Source organism: Opisthorchis viverrini (assembly GCF_000715545.1).
Source record: "Opisthorchis viverrini unplaced genomic scaffold opera_v5_623, whole genome shotgun sequence".
Taxonomy (NCBI): Eukaryota; Metazoa; Platyhelminthes; class Trematoda; order Opisthorchiida; family Opisthorchiidae; genus Opisthorchis; species Opisthorchis viverrini.
This window is the reverse complement of record NW_008752292.1, coordinates 88,230-113,431: the sequence shown is the minus strand read 5'-3', so window position 1 is coordinate 113,431 and position 25,202 is coordinate 88,230. Positions and strand designations below refer to the sequence as shown.

The following is a 25,202-nucleotide window of genomic DNA, read 5'->3' as shown; positions in this document are numbered from 1 at the left end:
TTCATCTCAGTACCTAGACAACTCTTGGAATAGCTTTACCTGATTCTGAGTGCTTGTTAGACTTCCGCTGAAACACTTGTTCATCTATCCGGTTTTATTGTGGATTTGGGTAGAAAAGATTAGAAATAATGCCACAACTTAGTACATATAAGATGAACAACAAGACAGGTGTGAACACTGATATATCTGGACTTTCCCATCCCCTCCTCTACAGTGGAGGTCCGTTTAAACTATCTTATACCATACAATGAATTACCGAACTTACAATCATTTATGTGAGTGGAACTTAAGCTTGACAAAAAACTTTTCACGAAGAATAAACGTCAGGGATCAAACAAGTGATCAGACAAGTAGGTATATGATTTGACTGCTCGATATGCAAGTGGCTGGGGGTTTCGAAAAAGACTGAATTTACGATACACTTTTCATCTCCATAAGGCACCTGAAGAAACCAACCAAAACAACCCACTTTCAGTTCGTAGTCGCTTTGTGAAAATCACCAGTTGAAAACGATAAAATCATACTTCCACTGACATACTATTCATTCGAAAAACCCGCGGTATCTTGCGTCGAACAAATTAAACTGTGTTTTCTTGCGGTGGAGCGATCATAACAGCGATATCAGGGCGTTTGCCACGTCAGTACTTCCACTGACATACTATTCATCCGAAAAGCCCGCGGTATTTTGCGTCCAACAACTTAAACTGTCTTCTTGCGTTGGAGCGATTACAACAGCGATATCAGGGCGTTTGCCACGTCATCCAATTTATTTTACAACCAACTCCAAACCTATTGAAGATTTTGCAGCGCACTCGAAAGCCATCAAATAAAATCAAGTTCTAAATGGCATCTAACGGAAATTGGTAACTTCGTGGAGCAGCAGTTAGGTGATTTCCGGTTTTTCACAGGATTCTTTGGGTTTGAGTTTTCTCCACATATTTGAGAACCTGACTAGCCCGACTGTTTTTCCCGGTTTAATTTTGTGTAAAATTTACTTAGTGAATCTAAACATTTTTCCCTTATTTCCATTTTCAGTATTACTTTCACGTCCTTTTTTAGGGGTGTTCAGATTTTGGGGCAGGCGAGTGATGTGGACTGCAAACGAAACTACTTTTCGTGGGATCTTTTGCCTGAGTCCACTGGCATGTACGGCATGTGGGACTTGCTATCCAAGCCACCGATAGCGTTACAAATTGTCAAATTTCGGAAGCATTTTTCCTCATTGGCGTTAAGCGTACCGAATATTAACCATTTGCGCAGTTTCTCATGAGCAGCTTTCATCAGTGCATCCAACCAATACTGAAGTTCTTTTGCTGAAACAATTTCATTGGCAGCAAACCGTAAATTAAGCCACTCTAATATGCACCTAACGTATGTTCGATTGGAGAAAAGATTATTTGCGCACACTCCCCGTTTTTTCGATTGTGTATCGTGTGGTATGTAGCTGCAAGGCAATTTGTGATCATTTGTTTGCCCGGCAAGTTTTCAGAATCGAGACTTCAGATAAGGAAGTGGGCCGTCGAAGAGTTTTCAGTAACCTTATGAGTGGTTTCCTTTATGAAAGTGAAATAGACGTTTTTGTGCATTTCTTAGATTGCTGTAAGGTTAGCTTAGGTTGCTGCAAGCTGATCACTGTCATTCATAGCTTGATAGGAAGCTCTGCCAATTGTTGCGCCTTTTTAGACGATTGTTAGCTACTTGGCGGTTTACTGGTATTTCGCGTCTCCGAGATAGGTTCCACTTTTTCAAGCACTTACTCTCTTGGTCTGATTGACAGTCATTCTGAAACCATGGTACGATAATGCTTAGCTTTGGCTTTAGGTTGAGGTTTTGTTGAACTGGTTAATTTATCAGGACCAAAAAGGCAGAAGAAACAAAAAATGTGTTGAACTTCACTCGACGAGCATTTATGTCATTGACTATGGGATGACAAAATGTTAGTAAAATGCAAGTCAACCTATCCACAACGTGAAAACACCTATAAGGTGACAAAATGTTAGTAAAATGCAAGTCGACCTATCCACAACGTGAAAACACCTATAACATTCCTTCCAGGCTGGTCTTACTCTGAAAATGGACCTGAAAAGTGGGCGGCCAGCTATCCGAATTGTGCGGGTCAGTTCCAGTCACCAATAGATCTGGTAGACGCTGAGGTGCAGTACAATTCAAGTTTAAAGACTGTGAAAATGATTCGGATGAATGAAACCGGAATTGAACAGTTGAGCTTGGATTTATCGAATAATGGACATTCAGGTAAGTAATTCATCATGCATTTTACTAAGAGGCGAAAAATAATTTTGGCAAGGTTCTATTGAAATTTCTTTATCATCGTAAGGTGTAAACGTGCATCAAGGTACAAACAGGATCAAATACTTGATCAAATATCTATTTTGATTTGTACTAAGCCATAAAAATCGAATATGCAATCAGCAACTAGTCAGGATACATAAATCTTTGCCATGCATTCTTGTGTGCAAGCGCAGATTAGCTTTCCGGAGCGAGCATTTGGCGTGTCATTTGAGGGGACTGACAAGGCGAGTTATGAAGTCAAACAAATTCACTTCCACTGGGGTAGTGATGGAAATGGCGGTTCGGAACATACGATAAATGGCAAAGCATATGTAATGGAGGTGAGTGTCAAGTATCATTTTATCGGCTTATGGGTCTCGGGTGAAGTATTCCTCATTGGCTCTTTGCAATAATCATTTGAGAAGGATACACTTAGGCTTTAATTGACGTCATCTACCATCAACCTGTTTGCTGGGCTTAGCAGTTGTCTTGGTAGGTATGTCAACATTCACTTGATAACCAGACCATGCACCAGCTACTAATATCTCGACTTTTCACGTTGCAACTTTCCATTCGTTTGTATCTGTTTCCATCTCTGTTTGTATCACAGCGTTGTGTGCTTGTTGCAAGCTTCTTGTTCATAAATTGAGAGTTTAATTCTTACACCTGATGACACTGAAATCCAATAATTCCAATTTCTCATTTGTTCTCACGGTATCTGTTGAGAGTGACATTTGCTGAAAATATGCTGATATTGTCGGTTCAGTTCCTTAATGGATAAACAGCTGCGTCCTTCTAAATACGTTAATTGTGATAAAGTGTATAACTACAACCTTCTCATCTATATTATAGACACATGTGGTGACTTTCAAGAAGTCTTATGGTGACTTCCAAACCGCGCTCACAAAAAGTGACGGCCTGGCCGTACTCGGATTCCTCCATGTAATCAATGATAATGCACGGCCAGATGAAAATCAAATAAGTGCCATGGGCACTTTGGACACAGACCTTCAAAAAATTCGCAAAGCTGGTGAAACAACCAAAATGAGAGGGTTCAATTTGCTGGAAATAATGAATCAAGTTGATCACAATTCATACTACAGGTATGGCGGATCGCTCACGACACCTCCTTGTACGGAGAACGTTATGTGGACAATATTCCGACAGCCAGTTTTCATTACAAACAAGCAGGTATGATAAAAAATTGATAATTTGTGAAATCCAGAGTAATACGATTTACGTTCACTTTCATAAGCTAGAATTTAAATGGATTCAAACCCGTTATAAGGTAGAAAAATTACAAAATACCACTCCACAACAGTCTGCTTGATATAGTTCTTCCCAGTAAAACCACTTTTGGACGTGTACGTATGTAAGATACTGGGCTACTTTAAGTTTCACGACCATTGGAGAACAGACTACTTCTACGATCGCTCGAATTGATGTTTTATATGAAGAAAGCCACATTGGCATAGGCAGAATATTTTTCATTGTAGTGGCGCAATGCTGACCTGCATGGATACGTGAGCAAGTTTTTATATCCAGTGTGTTCGCTGAGAGTTTCAGACTTTTTGGCAATTCCCATTCCTTCATTCGAAGACGTAGTTTAGTCGTAGGCCTACTGTTCAGCCCATATGCGTGATGAGACTGCTGCGGCTGGATACTCGATGGAGTTCCTAGTAGTCAGTAGGACTCCGATATTCCTTCATATGATGTGAGACAAGCAGGCTGCCCCCAGGTTTACCTGGAACGATCCTCGATGAAGAGAGTCGCCAAGTCCACACGTTTCGTCAACTCAAAAGGAAACATTCGACCTGATTTATGTTTAAGTTGTGTGTGGCTTACAGCATTCACCTTATTAAGGTATGCTTATCCTTAGCATTCTTAGTGAACGACTGCTGTGAACTTCTGCGTCTCTGAGTTTACAGGTACCCAGTCTCCACCCAACCTGGTTGATAGATTTGCATAAGAGGAACCGCTGTGGATCTGAATTGACTGACATCTGTAGGATATAAGGGTATGCAGTTACTTAAAGTGATTTACACTGAGTCCGCGAACAACATGTTTGCGGTATGACCAGACAGTGATCCGACACAGGAATTTGTCCAGTAATTGAACATTGTTTGCAGTCAATCAAAACTTACAGTACCAGGCTTGCGCGGCTATCTAACCATGCAAACAGGTTAGTCGTAATAGGCAAACATTCTCAAAAAGCGCACACTGACCGGCCAGTGACTATGAGTTGAAAGTTTTCTACTGATCGGATAAGATACATGCTAGTAAAGACTCTCTTTAGCTGAGTGAAGCAGAGGGTCCAAATCTAATAGAGGGCTTCTGCTAACAATGCTCTTTATCCTTTTCATTCTCAACCAACACAGGGAGGTGGGGATTTGCCATTCACTAGAAGTGACATCATATTTTGTTTTGCAAAACTTGTTTAAATACACCTACTAAACAGGCGAGTGTGCCAGTCCTATGAGGTTTGACTAGGTCACCCGGGCGTTACTTAACTCCACTGCACTTAGTCGCCAAGCCCGAATCAATTCAGTGGTTTTATTATACCAACCAAATAGGTGGGCCTTTTTAAACTGGAACGAAACCTGATAAAGACAGGACGTTTCCTTGAAAATCTCTGTTAGCTTTAAACGACGAAATCAAATGTATTAGCCACATCTTAATCTGCAACACCTCCAGCAGTACTCAGAGTGTTCACTAAATGAAGTGTGTGAGCAGATTTTGTGGGACAGCTGTTGACAGTGCTTTATAACATTCCGTTCATCATAATTTTTTAAACGCTATTTTAAAGCTACAACAATTCCAAGAGCTGCGTTTTCCTGATGGAAGCCCAATGAAGAATAACTTTCGTCCGGTACAATCCGTAAACAGGAAGACGCGCACAATATTTCGTTCGGGACACAAATAATTTACAACATGGGGGACCAGGTTACGAGTGCTGCAAATTATGTTTGATGTCTAAGGAAGTGGGGTTTTGAATAAAAGCCATGTTGGTAGTTGGTGAATGACTTCTACTCACATACCTCATGGATTACTTAAACTCCATTGGCAAATTACAGGTAAAAAAGATTGTCCCAGTCCCAGTTGCCGCAAACAAATCTGATGCTCATCGTAGCGGACAGATAATTTGAGATCCAGGTCTGTCATGGCAGTTGTTAAACTCGTATCCTTGCGGGTTCGAAGAAGTCCGGAACCATGGAGGGAAAAGTCGACCGCACTCTCGAACGACTAGGTGTTGTGGACCACAGTATTCTTAATGCCTTCTTAATAGAGTGAACCTGAGTGTGGATGGTCACTTGATAGCCTGATGCGCTTAACCAAATGAGAAAGCCACTGGACGTGCGAACTGGCTGATCTATTGAACACTGACGCCTACAGGCGTGTCATGTTTAGCCAACAACGGGGCATTTATAAAGATCACATGGAAAGTTCTAGGCGGGCCAAAAAGTGATACTAAAAACAGAACTCAGCTGTCAAGGTCAAGTGAAGAACAACCAATTAAATCTGTCTCAAAGAAAACGCTTATTCCATTAGTCCAATTATGTTCGTAGCTGGTTCGTCTAATACCGGGGTAGGTTCACGAACTATACCATCGCTTATTTTTGAAGAGCATCGTCACAGACTAAAAATAAAGCAGGCGATAGATATAGAAGTGTTACATGCGAATACTGGATAAAAAGAGACAGGTGTTTCATTTGAAGTTGTCACCAGCAGTTCCAGTCAGACAAGGTGAATCCAGACGTACGTACGAATGTTTGATATGGAAACACGTGTGTAAACAAGTTGTCACAGCAGTTCCAGTCAGACAAGGTGAATCCAGACGTACGTACGAATGTTTGATATGGAAACACGTGTGTAAACAAGAACTACCGAGGATAGGACAAACAGTGCTGAATGCTCTTGAAGGCGCGGTAAGCGCTAGCAAAGTCAAGACTAGCACCTCAGCACAAAATGTCCATCTTGCTCTGTTGCAAGATTCAGTGGCAAGGATACGCACGTCATATGCCACATTCTACATGATCACTCCGCGATCATCCGAGACTATGCTGACGTCTATCACAGTTGCTCGGCGCTCTCGAAGAGCAATTAGGTCAGGCTTGACGAAGGACGTCGAAGTAGGTGCTCTCAACTCCTCGAAGACGATGTATCCCGGGCGACGGAGAAGTTTTGGAAGTTTCTTTGCAACCCGATTATGACGAGCACAGCTAGCATCACGTGTGATTTAGCTGAGATCCCGAACAATCTTTCCAAATGCGGAATCGTTGACCGCCTTGCGTGACACTCTGCACTGGGTAGAAAGGAGCTTTTCCATACGCGCTCTAGGCTGCACCTGGATGGCTGCACTCAGACGTGGGATACCCAGTCTCCCATGTTGTTTACCGGCGTGGATGTAGCTGATCGGGGTGTCCTAGATATATTGTCCCGTTGACGCATTCAGACCAGCGACCGCAGAATTATTCTCAAGATTCTAAATGTTTTTGATATCCTCTCTATACTTTTGGGTTAACAAATGACCGATAAACAATCTGTGGCAAACAGCTGAGTTACGATTAGGTGCTGAGGAACAAAAAAATTTCAGAAATGATTACTATTTTTCGGTCCCTGCATTGATGAGGCGGAGCAAATCACTGAGAAAAAAGTAACGCCGTGCATGTAAAATGTGCCTGCCTCTAGAACAGACGGACACGCTTGGTGTGCTTGAAGGCCTGAGTGCTCCTCAATAGTCGTGAACTTTCGTTCAAGCAGGCTGTTACTGCTGCAGTTGGTCTAATTCTAAACACATGAATGTCTCTGCGGTACCTGTTCACCCCTGCAAACCAGGATGTGACCTAAATATCGACAAGTCGGGTCAGTTATGAGCACCTCATTCGGATTGACACACAGATAGACATTCCGTGAAAATAAGGAGGCGGTTTCTGTGCGGGGTTTCCCTTCATTGTTTGTGGGCTGCTATGCTGTCCATACTTGTGAGAAATATACCAACTCCTCAAAGTAAGTTGGAAACATGCTGTGGTGTTCGGCAAAATAAGAAAAAAAGCGTCTTTAGTTGAAAAGATGAATATATATTCACAATAATTCTTCAAAACTATTTGTTCTTAAGTCTTTACCATAATCCGTTCCGCAATCCATGGATATTGGTAACGTGAAGAGTGACAGCTGTTCTGTAGACTATACTACTTTACTACAACGCATCAAAACACGCTGTTCCTCCGAATGTAAGCTTGAGAGCTACTGCACACGAAATTCGAGAAGACCTATAGTTTCTACACATGGAAATCCCCAAGTGAGCAAAGTTGGAGATTCATCACTCTATTCATAATTACTGAAGCTGGTTGCAGGCTGATTGTTGTTGGCTTCATATGAGACGGTTGGACAACGGTAAGCGACTTTAAATGAACCATCACTATGGATAGATAACTGGGACCCGCGCATTTGCGAAACGCCGACAAATTTCTCCGGAAATCCAAGGCTTGCACAATGTATGGCATAATCATTACAGAAGTCTTTGTAGTTTACAGTGGAACTCAGTCCTTGTTACTCCAAAAATGATGATAGACTGACTGCAAAAAAATTCACTTAAACGGACTAGTTTGCCCCTGATTAGTTCTGATTGGTTTTCAGTGACATATCTCAGTAGACGACCTCTTATCGATCCTAAACCCGTTAATTAGTTCCGGTCAGTTTAATTAGCAGTCACACAATTCAAGAATCTGATGATAGCCAACAATAAAGTAACGAAATATACAGTCACCAGCCAGAGGACGAACTTTATCACGCTTTATCCGGAAGCAGTCGTGCTCACATTCGGAGAACAGTTTGAAGCATATAACGGGCCTGTTTACTGGAGAAAAACATTGCAACCATGGAGGGAGTGAAATGTTACTCCATCTGAATACGCTTAGCATTCAAGGCTTCCTGAATCCAGTGTATTTTTAGACGCGGACAAGGACCTTAGTTCTTTGGATACGGAAGAAGCCAAATAGCCGGGTCTCTGTGAAATATTTTCTAAATGACTACCAACCAAAGTATGGGAACCCTATTTACAGCCTTCAAGGTAAAATGAAAGCAAATGTAAAGAAACATGCGATAGATTCAATTGGCTTTGAAACCACCAAGAGCGTAAAACAAAACAAATAGTTTGCACTTTTTTGTTTCAACCCGGGTAGTGCAGCAGATTGAGTTTCATATTCTCATGCTTTCATATGATTGCATGACGTCCGGAAATTGGCCACTGTTTTGGTCTGTGCGGGTCTGTGTGGGACAGAATGGTGTTATGCCCGACCAACATTCAGCGGAGTCTATAACAATACTCCAAATCTTTGGATGTGAAAGAATTTGGTGGCGACCTTGACTAAAATCTCGCGTTGCTAATGCCGTGATATGTTCTCGTTAGACTCGAGAAATGGTTTTACAGAAGTCAACAAAGATATTTTTAAATGAGAAGCTTAATCACAGAGCGGGACTGCATGGTGGGAGGTGGTACGGGCTGGAGTTTTGCACTTTACCAGATGAAAGCTTGCAAGATCTACTAGCGTGATAGAACAAGATGAGATTGGAGGGAATGTGGTCAGGCTTGAGCTGGTTACATTGTATTGGTTGACCGTCACGATTATAGGGTCACTTTTGCAAAAGTTCACATTCAAACGCAGAAACTCAAGGGAACGTTAAGTGAATTCATAGAACGTTTTGTGTTTTTCTCCTTGAGTTATTTTGTTGTTACACACAGAAGCTCATGTACATGAAACTCTTCATTCAAATGACGGCGTTTAAGAGACACCTTGATACAACCAACTGGTTGTTTCGGCTGCAGACTTCCGCGATCTGCGCTATGCAGATAAATCTTGCCGACCATCTTGAACTTCACTTCCGTCATGAAGCTATCTCAAGAACCATGCTTCAGAAAGTCTTACCGATAAGTTTGGTACAGTTATGTTACATCCGAGCGCACTTAAGGTCAATCACATGAGTTTTCCGTCTCCTAGGAGTCAAAACAAGAGTTCTCTATCCCTATCGGACCTACCGCCCAACTCGACTAGCAGTAGGTATCCAGTTGATGTTACGGTCCACATACTCAAATCCCTTTTGCATGAATTAATGCGCTGCGTAGATTTGTGCATTCACTTATTACAACCTCACTTTTAGTTTGGCGTTTGCTTTGGCAGCGGGGGCTGACAGAGTATTTTACCGAATGGCCACCCGAACGGCCCACACGGTTTGTTCTACAGGGTCACCGGAAGTGTACATTGGCAGCAGTATCATTATCACTGTATGCTTCAAACAGTGGCAACCCGAATAGAAATGTGCCGGGTCAATCAAGCGTTTCTATTTTCTCTTCTGTTAATGGTATAGACCGTTCACTGGCCACTGGCATCGGTACATTCGTATTTCAGTTGGAATTTTTGACAGGGCTGGGTTGTGTAGTGAATGAATAGGTTGCGGAATTTTGCAAAGTGCTACCTTCATCGCGGCGCTTTGCATCGATGGAGAAGCAAGCTGATTTTTGCGGTTATGGGCTATCTGCTGGTGATGTCAACTAACTTATCGCTATCTAATAACTGTGAACCCACTTGTTGTGGTTATTTTACGAGCCTCATGTTTGCAACACTCAATAACTAAGCAACGAGGCTTAACCAAGCAGATTTGTACTCAACTGGGGTAGTTAACATCCAGATGAAAAACGCTTACACTCCCGAGCTATCGTAGAGGTTGACTAATACTCAATCCTAATGCATGCGTCAACTGCGGTTTCATCTCATAATCTAAAACTGGTCAATGGCTACACCGGTCTCAAGCACCCAGAAACAGAGACACAAAGCAATAGTTATAATTTTTTCACACGATTTACGGACATCTACTTGAGAAAGCCCATGAACTGTTAGAAATATAATAGGAAGTAAAGGTCAACGTTATAGTGAGAGCAGTGAGCGAAAGACGGAAGAAGGTCATTGCAAAGTGAACTCCAAGGTCACGACATTCAGAACGACTGTATCAGTGAAGTTGAACCAATCAGTTTCAGGAAATGAGAATCTGTTAACATGAACCTTGTGTATGTCTTGGCAAGGGTCTCCGACCTGTCCTCTACTACTGAACGGCTATAGGTTCCAGGCGTATGTACAATACTATCAACCTAATGGTACATGTTAAAAATGAGCTTTTATGGAATCGTAGAACTGGCAACATCTCATGGTTTATGTTTTCTCGCTGATCTGAATCAGTCAGTCAGTGCATCAATCTTTTCTACATGTTGGTTTGAAACAGTCACTTCAGCATAATATCATCCGAAATCGTGAGTGAGAAAGGTGTGAAAGTTAGAACGCCTTAATTTCTGAGAAGTAAAACAACACCGAAAACCCTTGTTTCATTCAAAATTGGGATTCATTTCGTCTCACGTATAGCGTGAAACTCAAAGTTACTTGCATCACAAACAGCTGGAAGCCAGCTTTCCTCAGAAGTACATCCAATTGACTGCTTCTATTCCTACCGGACGTCCACAAATTTATTCGACAGCAGACGGACCCATGGACCATCCAGATAAGTTAGTTGTCTCGCTGTAGGGTAAGTTCCTTGGATGCATGTCGAATCAGTGCCAACTTTTCTGCGAGTTCTCAGAATATACTCTTCTACTGACTTTTAACCAGTTTTTTCCGTACCCAAATGAAACAAAAATATTCATTATACAAGCAAAGCATCTCGATAGGTTCGCTAGTTTCTTCTTGTATTCTGTAGACAGAATGGCTATTTTGCTTCCCAATATAGTAATTGGCGGCATCGCGATACAGTCACTTATTTCCCACACTTTTAAATCAGCTATAGATTATTACAGAGAAGAAAGGTGTAACAAAATAGTAACCAACACATCCCACTAACATTATAGTGGCGATATCTTTCCGAAGAACACTCGAAGTTCTAGTTTTCCGGATAATAATTAGCTAGTTTTGTGTGCATCTTTCTTTAAGGAAAGAAGTGGCGTTTCAACTTTTGTAAATTTCGTGACACTAGATCTTCGGACAATATACGAACCAGCTCTTTTTAGCAAAGCAACCTGTGGAAGGAGGTCCAGTTAAATTATATTGTAGTAGAGTACTAGCAACTATTCAAGAACGCAAAACCATACAGCTTGGACTCTTGATACCCTCTAGTAGATACGTAAGGAAAATTTCAGTTAAAATAACAGACAGCATCCTTCCGGGACGGTTTAAGTCCAACAGCTACCATGCCAAAGATGTAAGATAGATTCATTATATAGATGCTTCGTATCCAGAGGGGACCGTTAGCCAAAGGTGCACTCTGGTTCGAACAACTGCTGAAAGCATTTACTTTTCACATCCGTTGGTTTTCCGTCTTTTTATACCGTGATTTTGTCCTTCGTTCTTTTTGCCACTGGGACGACACCGGTGGACTGGAACAGCATATTTTCTCTTGTGTATCTGAGGGAATTCAAAAATTCCCCTCTCGAAGAAAAGTGCCATCCTCAAGCCATCAGTTGAACGGTGAGCTGAGTATTGCAGACCACCTTATGGGAGCAGGCTTCTCACTCGACGCACACAGTAATTGATATGTAACATATCCGACCACATGATCGTCGGTCACCTGGTACACAAGTTTTCTTAAGTTTGGGATGTTTCAGTTCATCAACACTAGTGTACTAGTCAGTTTCTGCGTTAGTCTGAAATTATGGTTACCTCGTCTACCTTGACAGCCGAGGAAACAGTTTTTCTGATCCGTTACCCAAAACTGTTATTCAAAGTGACAAATTGAAACTGAGTGAGAAATTGGATAAAACTGACCATGCTGCATTGAGAATTCCAAACAATTCGGTGAGGATATTCCTCTATTCATCCATAATAAAAAAGAGAACCAGCTTAATGTACTGACAGCTTATGCAATATACGTCCCAAATTATCCGTTGGACGTGAAGGAGAGTGGAGAACTTGGTCCTCGTGGTAATCAATGACCGAACTTTATTTAAGACCTTTCAGTTTATTTGGACCCATCCTCGCCGCTGGAGAGTTGCATGAGAATTTGTGGCAAGTTTGATCAATTTCACTTGGGTAACTCATATGTCGTATTGTCGGATTACCACTTAAAGAGGAGGATGAGCAGCGCTGTATCCTGTCCAAATGTGAATTAACCACAATGCTAATCAACTACCTGTGGCCAAACGCCACGTGATGAAATTACTAGCCAGGAGGTTGAGGGATTGAAACTCTCTGGATATTTTAGAGATACCCAAGGCTACTAATGAAATGGAACAGCTATTCAGTGCTTGTTGGCTTTCGACTATAGACTGGCCCGACTGACAGGACGAAATCTCAAATGAGAATTGTCAATTGATTTAAAACGAATGATGACTATCTAGGCGATTCACTAGTCCGGAGGGCGCAACAGATCCCTAGAATAAGCTTCCGTCCTCAGTAGAAGACTGACGGTCTCGTGATTGTCACGCATCATACTAGTAAGTGGTAGGTCGGTACCAGCAACGCCACTGTTTCTGGACTTCACTGTTTGTCACCATTAGCCAAGCTGAAACTAAAAACCTATAATGATGAGTGTCATTGTGATCATTTATTATTTTGTCAGTCCTACAATTAATATGTTCTGTGAGGTTACATTATTTCGTTTTCTATTTTTAGGAGTCATCATGCGGATACACCTTCTGTTTTGCTGTATCCTTATTGTGACCACTGTCATCGAATATTGCGCAGCTACCGGAGGTAAATTTTTAAATGGCCAATTTAAACGAGTGTTCTCTTCTGTGGTAAAAAGATGAGGATCGAATAAAGGTGGCTGAGAACTCTGGGACCGGCAACAACAGATAAGCTTCAAGGATATCCAGACCGATAGTGGGACGTCGTAAAGATTTCATTGGTCTTCCGAGTAATATTGGAAGAACGGAGTTGGTATTTTTACCTTCGTTTTGTTAATTCAACCATTCAATAAGCTGAAAAACAATAGATAGAACATGAATAGTTCTGTTTTAAATGTCCTCAGCTATTAGGTGAAACAAACCAGTCACTTTTGAATTGAAGAGGTAAGAGGATATGCGTTGAAAACGAAAATAACATACTCGTTTCGACTGGGGGATTTTCTTGCGTAGTAGCTTAACTAATACTAGTATTGGGTATGAGATCTTTATGGACTTGTGTATTTCTCCGCGTCACATGCCAGTGCAAGCCTTTATTAGAAACTCCTGACTCAAAATTTGCTGCAAGCTTCAGAAAGCTTCAATCACGGCACAACAGGTGAATAGTACTGAATCCGAAGAGCAAAGTTATGACTTTGTGACAGCTTTCTGTCTCTGAAAAAATCGCTCCAAAGCTGTGTGTTTGGACTTGGTGTACAATTATAGTGGAATCATCTCTCACATCGAATTACGGTGTTTTGAAATCTAAATCCAAGGAGGTCAAAGTTTGCGCTATTATACTATTACTTTTTTGCTAGATAGTTTTTGTTGTAAATATATATATATAGCTATGTCGATCTACGACACCACAATGTGCCGTGCTGCAACGCAAGAAGAAAAAACGCAAATGTGAAATGCCATCGATGCTTCAATACGGACGAATGGAAGATTCGTCATGGGTGCCAGTTTAAGAGGGTGTTACTAACGAGGTAGAACTGTCATTCAATTGCCTTCTTCCCGGAAGTTAAGCTGAAGCAGTTGATGATTACCAGAGAGCCCTTGTATTCTTGCGCGTGTGCCACACCATTTGTTGTTACTCAGGTTGCTGTTTCTGAACTTCGGCGCTGCCGGAGATATACCGCCGACGAGATAGAGGATAAATCTAAACTCGAGCAGGTAGTGCTGCCTAACAATTGTGCTGCGGTAGTATTACTGTTGTCCACCTCTGCAAATGACGACAAGCATTTTATTACTCTTTCGCTGTTTGTACCGGATATTGGTAGATTTTATGGACAACGGTGATCAAAACTGTGAATATATTTTGGCGGAATCAAGGAGAGCGGAAGTCTTACTTCTGTACAGTATGATTACGAGAGCAATAAAGCCTTACGAAGGCTGACCAATCAATCGTCTGCTTTTGCGTTGTCAAACATGAGCGACATCTTGAGGTGCTGTTCAAACCTCAAAGAAACTGTAAATTTGGCATAAAAGTAAAGTATCCTGAAACAAACTGGCCGTTGACAGCATACACTTGGTCTGATCAAATCTATGTGAGAAGTCAACAATTCTGTGGTAAGGGATTCGGTGTAGATTGGCTCTGAAAAGACGACAACCTGTGGAAGACCAACTAAGCACCATAAGCTGAAGTGAAATTTCCCAGTGGAGCTCGTCTCGTAGTAATTAAACGCCATCGCTGTGATAAATATCGTGCATATCTGTGAATGGGTCGTCAGTTGTGGAATGAAACAAGTCCAGGAAACTGGGGCAACTTTGTCCAACATTGCAGGAGCTTAAAAGAATGGAGCGATCGTCTTCATTATTTCCAAACCTTACCAAAAGAAAGTGCGTAGACAGTTCACCTCAATGACGTCGTCTAAAATAATGGGTTCTGAAATGATATTGTTAGTGAACCTCGACTGCTTGGATGTAGCGGGAACGGAGCTCGCCACCAACATAGTAAAATAGTAAAATTGAACGAGCCGCATCGGACAATATATTTTTGGAACTATATTGTGGTCGGGAGTTACCACGGATCTAATCGGTCGTTCAACGCAGGTTGTCTAACCTGAATCACTCTCTACCACTTAGTAAGGGAAGCTCTACCTCTAGTGTATCAAGCACATCCTGACAAGTAATCCCACTCCAACGCCTTAGGGAATCTGCCGGAGTTTCATACACTATCCGGCATAAAGTTTCTGGAAATTTTCATGTTTTCTTCTCTGAGAAGTTTAACCAGGCAGGGAAGTTGATCAGCCGATTGCCTAGCGAAGTCATAGTACTGTGAGTGAGACTGGTCACCAGATTAATTGACAGAAGCGTCTTGTTTGTATAATCATTGGCCAGAAATAACATATTCAAACGCAGTTGAAAGCGTGACGGTCGGCTTCAAAAACTGTCTGCTGCCTCTGGTTCACAGAAATCATTCCACTGGAAACTGCTTGCTAAATTGCAAAAATCAATCGGAACAACACAGTTTTGACTCAGTTTTCTTATTAAAAAGTTAGTCTGCCTAGCATTTCTCAGGTGTCCGTCCGTAAATTCCCTCTTGTTCCAACACCATTTTGATTGTTGAACACGTATTCGCATGCAGAATAAATGACAGTTAATGAGATGAGGTAAACATAGAACCAATAGCAGTTGTTGGCACATTTTGCGTTCTAATAACGACTTGTATGTTCAAAAGCTGGATGAGGACTCAGCTGACAACACGACTCAAGACAGTTTCATGAATTTAAGTTTGTATTCTTTCCAAATGATCCAATTTTGTCAAACACTTTTGAAAGAATACATTTTGATTAGAGGCCAGATAATAAAGGCTAACGTCAATCTGTCCTGCTAGACATGCTATTGCAAATCACATATATGTGGCACCGTTAAATGGAGAACAGTCGCTGTGGCAATGACCCGAGTTCGAATTCGCTCCAGAATCCAAATCACCCTTTTCAAGCGATACACATTTGATTTAGCTAGAGACATGTTCACTTTGAGGGGTTTTACTATGGAATTTATGATTCGTTTATTCCAAATCAACAGAATATCATCTCCCGTTTATTTTACACAGAGTGGTCCTACTCCGATGACTGGGTAAAAACGTATCCAAAATGTGCTGGTAACAACCAATCACCGATAGACCTGGTCGAAAACGAGGCGCAGTACAATTCAAGTTTAGGCCCTGTGAATATATTTCCTTTGACTGAGAGAAGTGCAGCCACTCTGGAATTCACTCTTTCCAATACGGAACATTCCGGTAGGCGGCTAATTCATTATTTTTCTGTCAGATACAGAAATACCCTCTCACTTATTGTAACAACCATTTTCTGTGTGTTCCGTGTACATGCAAAGCACGTGTCCAACTAAATAGCACGGATCATTGCTTTTATTGATGTGTTTCTGTGACATTATCGATTATCAACTTTACTAAGTGCATAAACACATCTGTGCAAGCAGTGTTTTCATTTCTAGACGACCAGGATGATAAAATGTTTACTATTTTTGTTCAGCCAAGATCTTCAGATCGTTTACTATTTTTATCTTTAAGCACAGATTACCATTCCAGCGGAGACTTTTGCGGTATCATTTGGAGACAGCACAGTCGCGGATTATGAAGTTTGCCAAATTCATTTTCACTGGGGTAGCAATATGGATTCTGGGTCGGAACACAAGATAAATGGCAAGAGCTATGTCTTGGAGGTACGTGCACTTTACTACATCTTTGATTTAAAGTCTCACACATTATGGCTTCGTGCTGTTATGATTGTACTGTTGCACAATTCACACGGTGGACTCGGTCTAGCAAAGGGGCTAATATCTCACTGGCGTACAACAGTGCAGACAGTTGAACTTTTGAACACACATATGCTCTACAGTCTGCCAACATATCTAGTGGTGGGAACGTGTAATCCTTCATTGCGTCACATTATTTGGTAGTCAACAGATCCACTGAATCCTCTTAGATCTCTGGTTGTGAAACGCTGCTCTTACATTTTTACATCCAGTTAGTTTAAAGGGACCAACCATACGAAGAGCACGGCCAACTAATGTTCATAGAGCATACTTTGTTGCAGTGTTCGTTTACTCTTACATTTTTACATCCAGGTAGTTAAAAGGGACCAACCATACGAAGAGCACGCCGAACTAATGTTCAGATATAGAGCATACTTTGTTGCAGTGTTCGTTTAGGAATGTGTGACGTTAACGAAATTGGCGATTGTTGCTGCGATTCTATTCAAATATCCAAAGAGAGCACGGGGACGGTGGCTGGTGTCTTTGCACTATTAAGTCAGCCAGTCTTACAAAAGGTGTCTGCAGCCCATTTTCAATTTCTTTGACCGGCTGATACTCGTATTGCGGTTTGTTAGAAGCGTCTTTGAGAAGTGATATCCTTGAAGGCACATATTTCAACATGTGGGGATGCATTTTAGTTGACGTCAAGCTAGTGCTGGGACTTATGAATTTTGCATCTTACAACAGATGACTAAAACAAGTGAGACACTTTAAACCTGATTTATGAAGGAGGCATAGCAACATCAAATCTTCTTTCTTTTATACAGACACATGTTGTTACTTACAAGAAACCCTACCGTAATTTCGAAACGGCACTCACAAAGAATGATGGCCTCGCCGTGCTCTCTTTTCTTCACAAACTGGACGATGGGGCACCGCCAAGTAAAAATCAAATAGGCATGCTTGGGAGCTTGGAAGCAAACCTTCAATTCATACGCAATGGTGGAAATAGGATCACAATGAACGGATTTGACTTGTCAAGAATGATGGTCCAAGTTGATCCCCAGTCATATTACAGGTACCACGGATCACTTACCACGCCACCTTGTACTGAGAATGTAATGTGGACGGTGTTTCGACAACCAGTTTCTGTATGGAACAGACAGGTACGTTCATGAAGAAATTACTGATCGCTGTTTCTTGAATTCTAAAATGTGGAATTTAAAGCTCTACTTTAATAGTTATGATCATGGTGACCTTACTTCCTATATCTGTTGCACCATTCAACACAAAATCAAGTGGGTGTTCAACAGTAATCCGTTTGACGAATACGTCCTGTAAACGTTACCAGATAAGGTTACTGACAAAAGGGTCAGTGTGCCCGGGCACTTCAAACGCCTCTCACCAGATACCCTATGTTATGGTATAAGAGGATGTAAGTCATAATGCTTAAAGGTCAGGGGCCACTACGCGTAAAAAACAAGCAATGACATTGATTGTTAGTGCTGGAAGGCTGAAGCATTCAATTGTAGAGCATGGTAGATAAAGCGGTACTTTTATCTTGAGATTGGAAAAAATGATGGATAGCAGTCTTCGGTAAGGATAAGATTATGAAGTAGCCTCGGTACCATGCAGTACAACGTACAGTCATCATCCCGATTGACTGCATCATATTCGTCACATCATTCTCATCATCATTATCACTAACGCTGTAAAAATACTGTCTATCAGAGCTTGACTGCTACCCAATTACGGCAAGAGGACGCAGTGGGAAGTAGGCAGGATATCAAGCCAAATATTCATATGTATCAATCAAAAAGGGCTAGGAAAAACTTGCTGGGGACAACAGTGAAGTATACACATCTGAGCTCCGTGTGAGAATAAGACGCTGTCGCCAAGATTGAGCCTGCATTTCTGGTGAACCTTATGGACGTAAGCCCAGTGCACAACGGCACAGCTGTAAACGTGGCAGATCCAACAACAAATGGTAACGCTACTGGGACAAGTTACGAGCCAAATCTTCTGAGCGTCCTAACTTGCTAACTCAAAGCAGAATTCTGCTTGATTTTAACCGCTTTTAATTTGCACCAACAAGTCATGGCCTGACCCCGAGAGCCTATACCGGCAAGCGTTTGAGATAGAAATCCATACCTTCTCTGATAGACGTTGGTTATTCATTCGTGGCACAATGAAACCGAACACTGGCACGTGAGATGCTCACTGCGGATGATTCCAAATAAGGACAGACAAGCTGTACATCGCTTCTCGACTTAATCTCCATCGGAGTTTCCACTTTTCCCTGGAGGTGTCTTTTGACTTTTGTCGTAGGCTTAAGTGCTTCTTGGTCCAGACCGTGTTGGTTAGACATATTAACATTCCGGTAGGCTGTTAAGGGGACCAGGAAACTGATACAGCATTGCGAACAGTTTGTAGTATTTGCAAGACTTACAGTTGACATTTACGCTCGAGATGTTTAGTTCCAAGGAATATTGTTTACAACGTAGCGCGGTAAAATGCCACTTCAAGGAAGTCAAATTTACAAGCTTCACCAACGCAATGAGGCTCACATTATGATATAAATATGTAGCTAGAGTTGAAGGAAATCCAGTGTCTGTGCACTGGATGTGTACTTTTTGGCGATAGCGTGAGTCGTAATGGTAGAAATTACGGTTTTTGTAAGGCCTTAGTTCAAACATGCAAAGCATTGATGGCCCCAAAAACGGATGAAAAGTATAAGCCCAACTGCGGCTGACTGCAGCGGGAACCGCGTTCACAACCATAAATTCTACATTCAAGCTGTGTCCCTGGAGGCCTCTCGCAAAAACCCTGTTGATGGATCCTCTAGCCGGTCCCGAACTTCATGTGCAGTATGTTGGCTACCCCATGTGCAACCCACCTGCTAACAAAATCCCAAGGGGATACAATATTTTTCAACTTGCCCAGTTTTTCTTGTTCAATTTCAAAACCAAACGAATAAACATATGAACACAACACTTCATGAACCGATGACCTTTGCCACCAGGAAGGCCGTACCCACCTGCTGTAATATAATGTTGTGACTGTGCATTTGAACAAAACGAGATAGCCCTTAGAACCAGAACATAGGTGTTTCCAGGATGGGGGCTTGGAGTATGAGTAGTGCGTAAAAAGAGCCCCAATTGCGACTGGAGTTCTAACCGGACCATATTAGTGACCTGGTATAAATTTGTAAAACACTAATTACAATTATCTCAGAAGCACTATCTATTAAGTGACAGATGGTGTTGTAAGGCGGGCCTCGCTGTTCGGAAGCTGGTTAATGTCCTATAAACCCATTAAAGCGAAATCTTTTTGAACAAAAATTCCAACAATATAAGAATAGTCAGCTACTACGGTGTTGCCCTTAATACCTCACCAGTTACACAGGGTCCGCAAAAGCATTATATCAAGTCACTAAATCCGACCGGTTCGTGAATGTGAGACCATATGCACTACACCATCATCCGAATATGTGGACCTCCCCTTATCACCCAGGAACCCTAACCGACTAGTCATATTGCACCTAGAATTCTCCTTGTTTTATCGTTAATCCCTCCTGAGCTCACAAACTTGCAAAAGTTTTACTCCAGGTGTGAAAGTCACACTACTTAAAACCAAACAGTAGTTCAGTTATCCAGTGTAACTTTTGGTAATTCATTGAGATTCTTAACGTATGTGATGGTCTTGTCTAATACATCTTACTGAATCGTATCTATCTTTAATTCATTATTTTCCCAAACATTCCAAAGCTGATGCTCTTTCGGAAATTACGGTTTCACGATGGAGTCCCAATGTTGAGGAACTTTCGTTCTGTACAACCAGTAAACAAAGGCAAACGCAAAGTACTGCGTTCATGGTTAAATTCATCCACGAATTGTGGCACTGTTATCACTTCCTGTACTCCGTTGCTGTGCATTCCTCTCCTGTGTTTCATTGTACTGATTTGAACAAAAACTATGCTTCAGATGAATGATGTCTTACGTGAAATGACCTGCAAACTAATTTGAAGACTGCAAGAGAGAGAGAATAGCCTGGTAACCGCAACATAACTTTGAGGACGGCAGTCCAACTTTGAATCCTAAAGTGCTATCCCGTCATGGGGGGTATAGGCAACGCATCTCCGAAATATATTTCTGAATAATCAGCACTCGCAAGTCATTTAGATAAAGTTAGTTTAGGCACTGTTCAGCATCAACCATAGAGCATTTGTTAGCTATACTCTAGGAAATCTAGATTATTGTCACAAGAATGCGGAAAACAGTGTGGATCTTGGATGGGCGGTGAATTCAATACATGTTCTTTCAGATAGATCAGGCATAAGTTATGAGAGACCTTAAAATTGTTTGAATAGGAAATGTTGGAATGGTGTGCACTGTATAGCACACACTTAACACCATGTGTCAAAACTGTGGACAATTTTACCGTAAACAAAAACCGCCCATATCCATCTGATTCAAAGAATGTTACGGATTTGTTATGCTACATAAGTAGCAGCCTTCAACAAGGTTTTTGCGGAATAGTGTGACTGTCAAAAGTCCCTCGTGTGAGCCGTAAATATTCACGTATTATTCGCTAATCAGGACCGTTCATGAACACGAGTGGAAGTTGTCTTCTATAGAAATGGGAATATCACTGAAATATCTAACTTCAGTTGGCAACTAGATAAATTTAACATCAACTCGGCGCGTTTAAAGAATGCTCTTTTTGTGTTATCTCTTTACTTTCACCCTACGTAGAATATAAGTACCACACAATCGGCAACAGAAACGAGATATTATCGGGCTTTATTGGTTTCGTGGCACCTAGCTATCAGAACGGTATAATTTGCGATTCTGTCAGTAGGTTTCCCGGGGTTGTCCCCTGTTTATCTTTAATAGAGTTGTTTCCTCGATTACCCTCAGATTTGTTATCGTGCGAAGAGTACCAACTCTTATAAAAATGTAAGCACAAATTCCTTGGAATGTCAATCAGACATAATTGTCGCCTGTCCGGCGCCCAGCACTCAAACTCCACCCAGAGAGACGATAATTAGCCTCCAGTTTGCACAACTGTTTCGAGTATGTGCACCATAATCGACCGTGAACTAGTGCAACTGGTTCAAGTTTTCGGCAACTTGGCACCAATTCATACTTGAAGTTTCGGCACAATCGCTCAGTGTTCATTTAGAGCATGGGCCTACTTGATAACTCGTTAGAAAATGCAGCTGGTGGATCACCCCAGAAATGTGGTCAAGCAGGATTTGTCTACAACAAGATTGTACAGAAAACACTGAAGTTGGTGAGTACGACACAACTTGGAATAATGTTCTGGGATAGGATAATCCACTCTGTGTTTACTGGCATTATTGTGGGGTGCGCAAACTCAAATGCACATGATCAATGCTTGGGGATTAAGTAAGCGGGAGTTGAAAAGTCATATGACTTTTGAATCCATGAATTTCGCATTCATCAATTTCTCGGTGAACTTGTTCCTGCTAAGAAAGTAGAACTTGCAAAAAATGCCAAAACTTTCGGGTTTCTCAGGGTCGCATGCTACCCTTACTATCCTCCTGACTGTTTTGTGCTCATAGACGAACTCTTTTACAAGTGAGCTACTATTTACTGGCAGCTTTGTTGTAAAGACAAGTTATTGTTTGCAACCATATTTCGTTTGCGAACCATCCCGTTTCTACTTAACAGAACCCCCGAACTTTCACTGAAAAGTGGGCATGTGATAGAGTGATGTTGAAATCTGGCCTGTTCACGCCAGCCAGAACAATTAATTTAGATATTTTTTTAAGGATTTTCAGTGGCTGTCATATTTTTTCCTGGATCAAAAGTCAGCGCCAAACTGCAGCAATTCCGACCGAGACAAAGCTCACACACATGCGGTTGAACTCATTCTCTCATGCAGGAATTTCTCTCTTGTCGACCAAAAAGTGTTCAGACTGCCACCATTAATCTTTCCGTGGTCGTAGAATTTGCAATTAAGTCATTACGAAGTATTCGAATTGTTTCTTTTCCTGACTCAGTGTGTTAGGATACCGTAACAGTGAATGTTTACGTGCATTTAGTCGTGACACTTGTCCCTTTACTGTTCCGCTTACTTCTGGGTCCATTCATTTGATTTGTTGCTGACCCATTTTTATCTGGGTACCTTGTTGCACGCTCAGAAGACGAATTTCTGCTGAGTAACCTACAGTGTTCGTTTAGATAACGATTAACAAATTTCTTCAATGTATCACAGATTTCCCAGAATATCTTTGGGTCATACTGCAAGTTCACCAGTGAAAGTATGTTGATGAGTACATGAGAGACGTTCACCGAAATGGAAGTTAAATTTTTCACAGCCCTATCACGCGACTAGAGTTTATTATCAAATACGCGGCCAGAACATTCAGAAGAGTTCATTATAACTGAGGTGTTTTGATTTCTCAGTTGTTTTTGTCGGTACCGGAACTCAAAGAACATGAGGACAAAGCTCACTCGATTATTACGAAATCGCTAGATCCATCATAATATAACCAATTGTGTCGATGACGCATGATTTTTTCTGATGTTTGGTAGACTTTTTGGCGGAAGCACTACTAGAAGATTGGATAAAATGGGTGGGGGAGGAAGAAGTAAAGGAATCCTTGTTAAAATTTCAGAGTAAAAAAAAGTTAATGAGAGAAATGGGCTCATATACAAACAAATCTGGATCTGCGAGAAACTCACCTGGAACCCAGCTGGCTTTGTCGCTTATTATGTTTTGAGTAAACTGAATATGCTGCATCAGGCCGCCTCATGTTTGAGTTGATGCGATATTCGAGATATCGCGATATCATGAATAAGTGATCAATTGGATTCCAGGTGAGTCTTTTGCAAAAACATATTTGTCACCAAATAAGTGTATTACGCTAACTTCGTGCAATTTGGATTCAAGTAGAACATAAGGTTGGCGGAAACTTGGAGACTGCGTCTACCTGATGAGCCTTTAGAAAGGCAAAGCCGGTCGTGGGCTGCGGACAAATTTTCACCAACTTTCTGAGTAATGTATTACATCTAAAATCTAATGAAGTTTCGAGTTTTTGTCGTCTGACAGATGGCGAACTCAGGAAACGTCACTGCTTTCATTCGCTCTGCTCGTTGGCAGTATTATGGTTGTGCGTGTTTAACATTCCATGAACTCATTAGGCGCTCAGCACTACAATGAGGATGAGGCACAGTCGTAAGATCGACCCAATTTTCAAAAGCGGGCGAATATACTAACACCCAAGAAAGGTGACCTGACAATCAATCTTTCAGGTATTAATTGATCCGATGTGTACTGGCGAAATGCATTCCAGTTTTGTTACCCTGAATGTTCTTCGGATGAGATCTGAAAGGTACCATGTGACAATTCTGGAGCCCTGCGGCTTATAACGTCCAAATGCATATAGACAGGCGTCCTGGGGGGCTAAAACGCTGTTCCCTATTTTTCCACATTTAGGGCGTTCTAGCTTTTTCCTGACAAGCTTCTAAGTCTACCTATCTTGTAATGAAATTTTCTTCTGCATCAAGGATGTAGTAAATGCAGAGCTTGTGAGCCCTGTTCTGAAGTTATATAAGAATATTTAGCCCGTACTTCATGTCCCAGGAATGCTGACCAAACCAACTCCTCTTTATGGCACTTTGTCTGATACCCTATTCAAAGCAACATCACGCAGTGCACAACTTGGTTTGAGACTTGAAACAGTACACATGCGAGAGTTTGTTTTACTTGATAGTTTGAGACCTCATACCGTACTGGTAATATAGGCCGCGATTCAGCCCTTTTGAAAATTTAGTTATTTTGGTCACCTTTCTTGTTCTTCAATTTACACGAATTTTACCTCATACGGGGGAGCTTGAGGTATCTTTTGTTTATAGTGTGTTCTTATAGGAAAAATGGTCCAAAAAGTTCCATGTGGCCATTTTAAGTAATTTACCAGTCGAGTACCTGCCACCAGGTTTCATGAAACCCATACATAATCTCTCTCTCCACAAGGTTGGAAGTTAAATTACGAATAAAATCAGCTTCAATGTTACCTGCAAATGTAGCAAAAAAACTCGAGAAATAATGGGGGATGAACGATTTGCAGAGGACTGTGACACTATTGGAATTGAATTCAAAACACATTTATTGTGGGCAGGGATTTGCTAAGATCACATCAGACTAGTACATTTATAACTGTGGTACAATATTAATCAGGTAGTATTTGAGATCATACTTGTCCAGATTCAGCACTGATACTCAGATGACTGGATAGATGAGTCACTGGTTGGCCAAATTCAGAGTCACGAATCCCATTTGACCTCTGTTTAAATTCAAGACCCAGAATTCCAGGAAAGTGCACGTGTATACATAGACGTACCAGTTAGGATTCAAATTTAATGCATCCTAGAGAAGTCATCGTTAGTTCTCTCAAGACCGAAGCACATACATTCGTCAAAAAAGCGTATACTACCAGCTCCTCAATTTCGGTGAGGTGAGGTGCATACTAACACCCGTAGTTTGCATTTCCGGAAACATTTATGTTTTCTGAGCCCAATAT

At 41.4% G+C, this 25,202-nt stretch overlaps 2 protein-coding genes across 2 annotated transcripts; both read left to right on the top strand.

Moving 5' to 3' along the window:
* Positions 1-2,057: 2,057 nt before the first annotated feature.
* On the top strand, positions 2,058-3,477 carry T265_15590 (hypothetical protein; the record flags this gene model as incomplete). Its single annotated transcript, XM_009178692.1, has 3 exons — positions 2,058-2,253; positions 2,479-2,630; positions 3,142-3,477. Coding segments are annotated over 3 exons (684 nt in total), but the record flags the coding sequence as incomplete, so codon positions are not given.
* A 12,484-nt stretch (positions 3,478-15,961) lies between these two features.
* Positions 15,962-17,817, top strand: T265_15589 (hypothetical protein; the record flags this gene model as incomplete). The annotated part of the gene is made up of 3 exons (XM_009178691.1): positions 15,962-16,175; positions 16,467-16,618; positions 17,479-17,817. Coding segments are annotated over 3 exons (705 nt in total), but the record flags the coding sequence as incomplete, so codon positions are not given.
* Between the last annotated feature and the right edge of the window lie 7,385 nt (positions 17,818-25,202).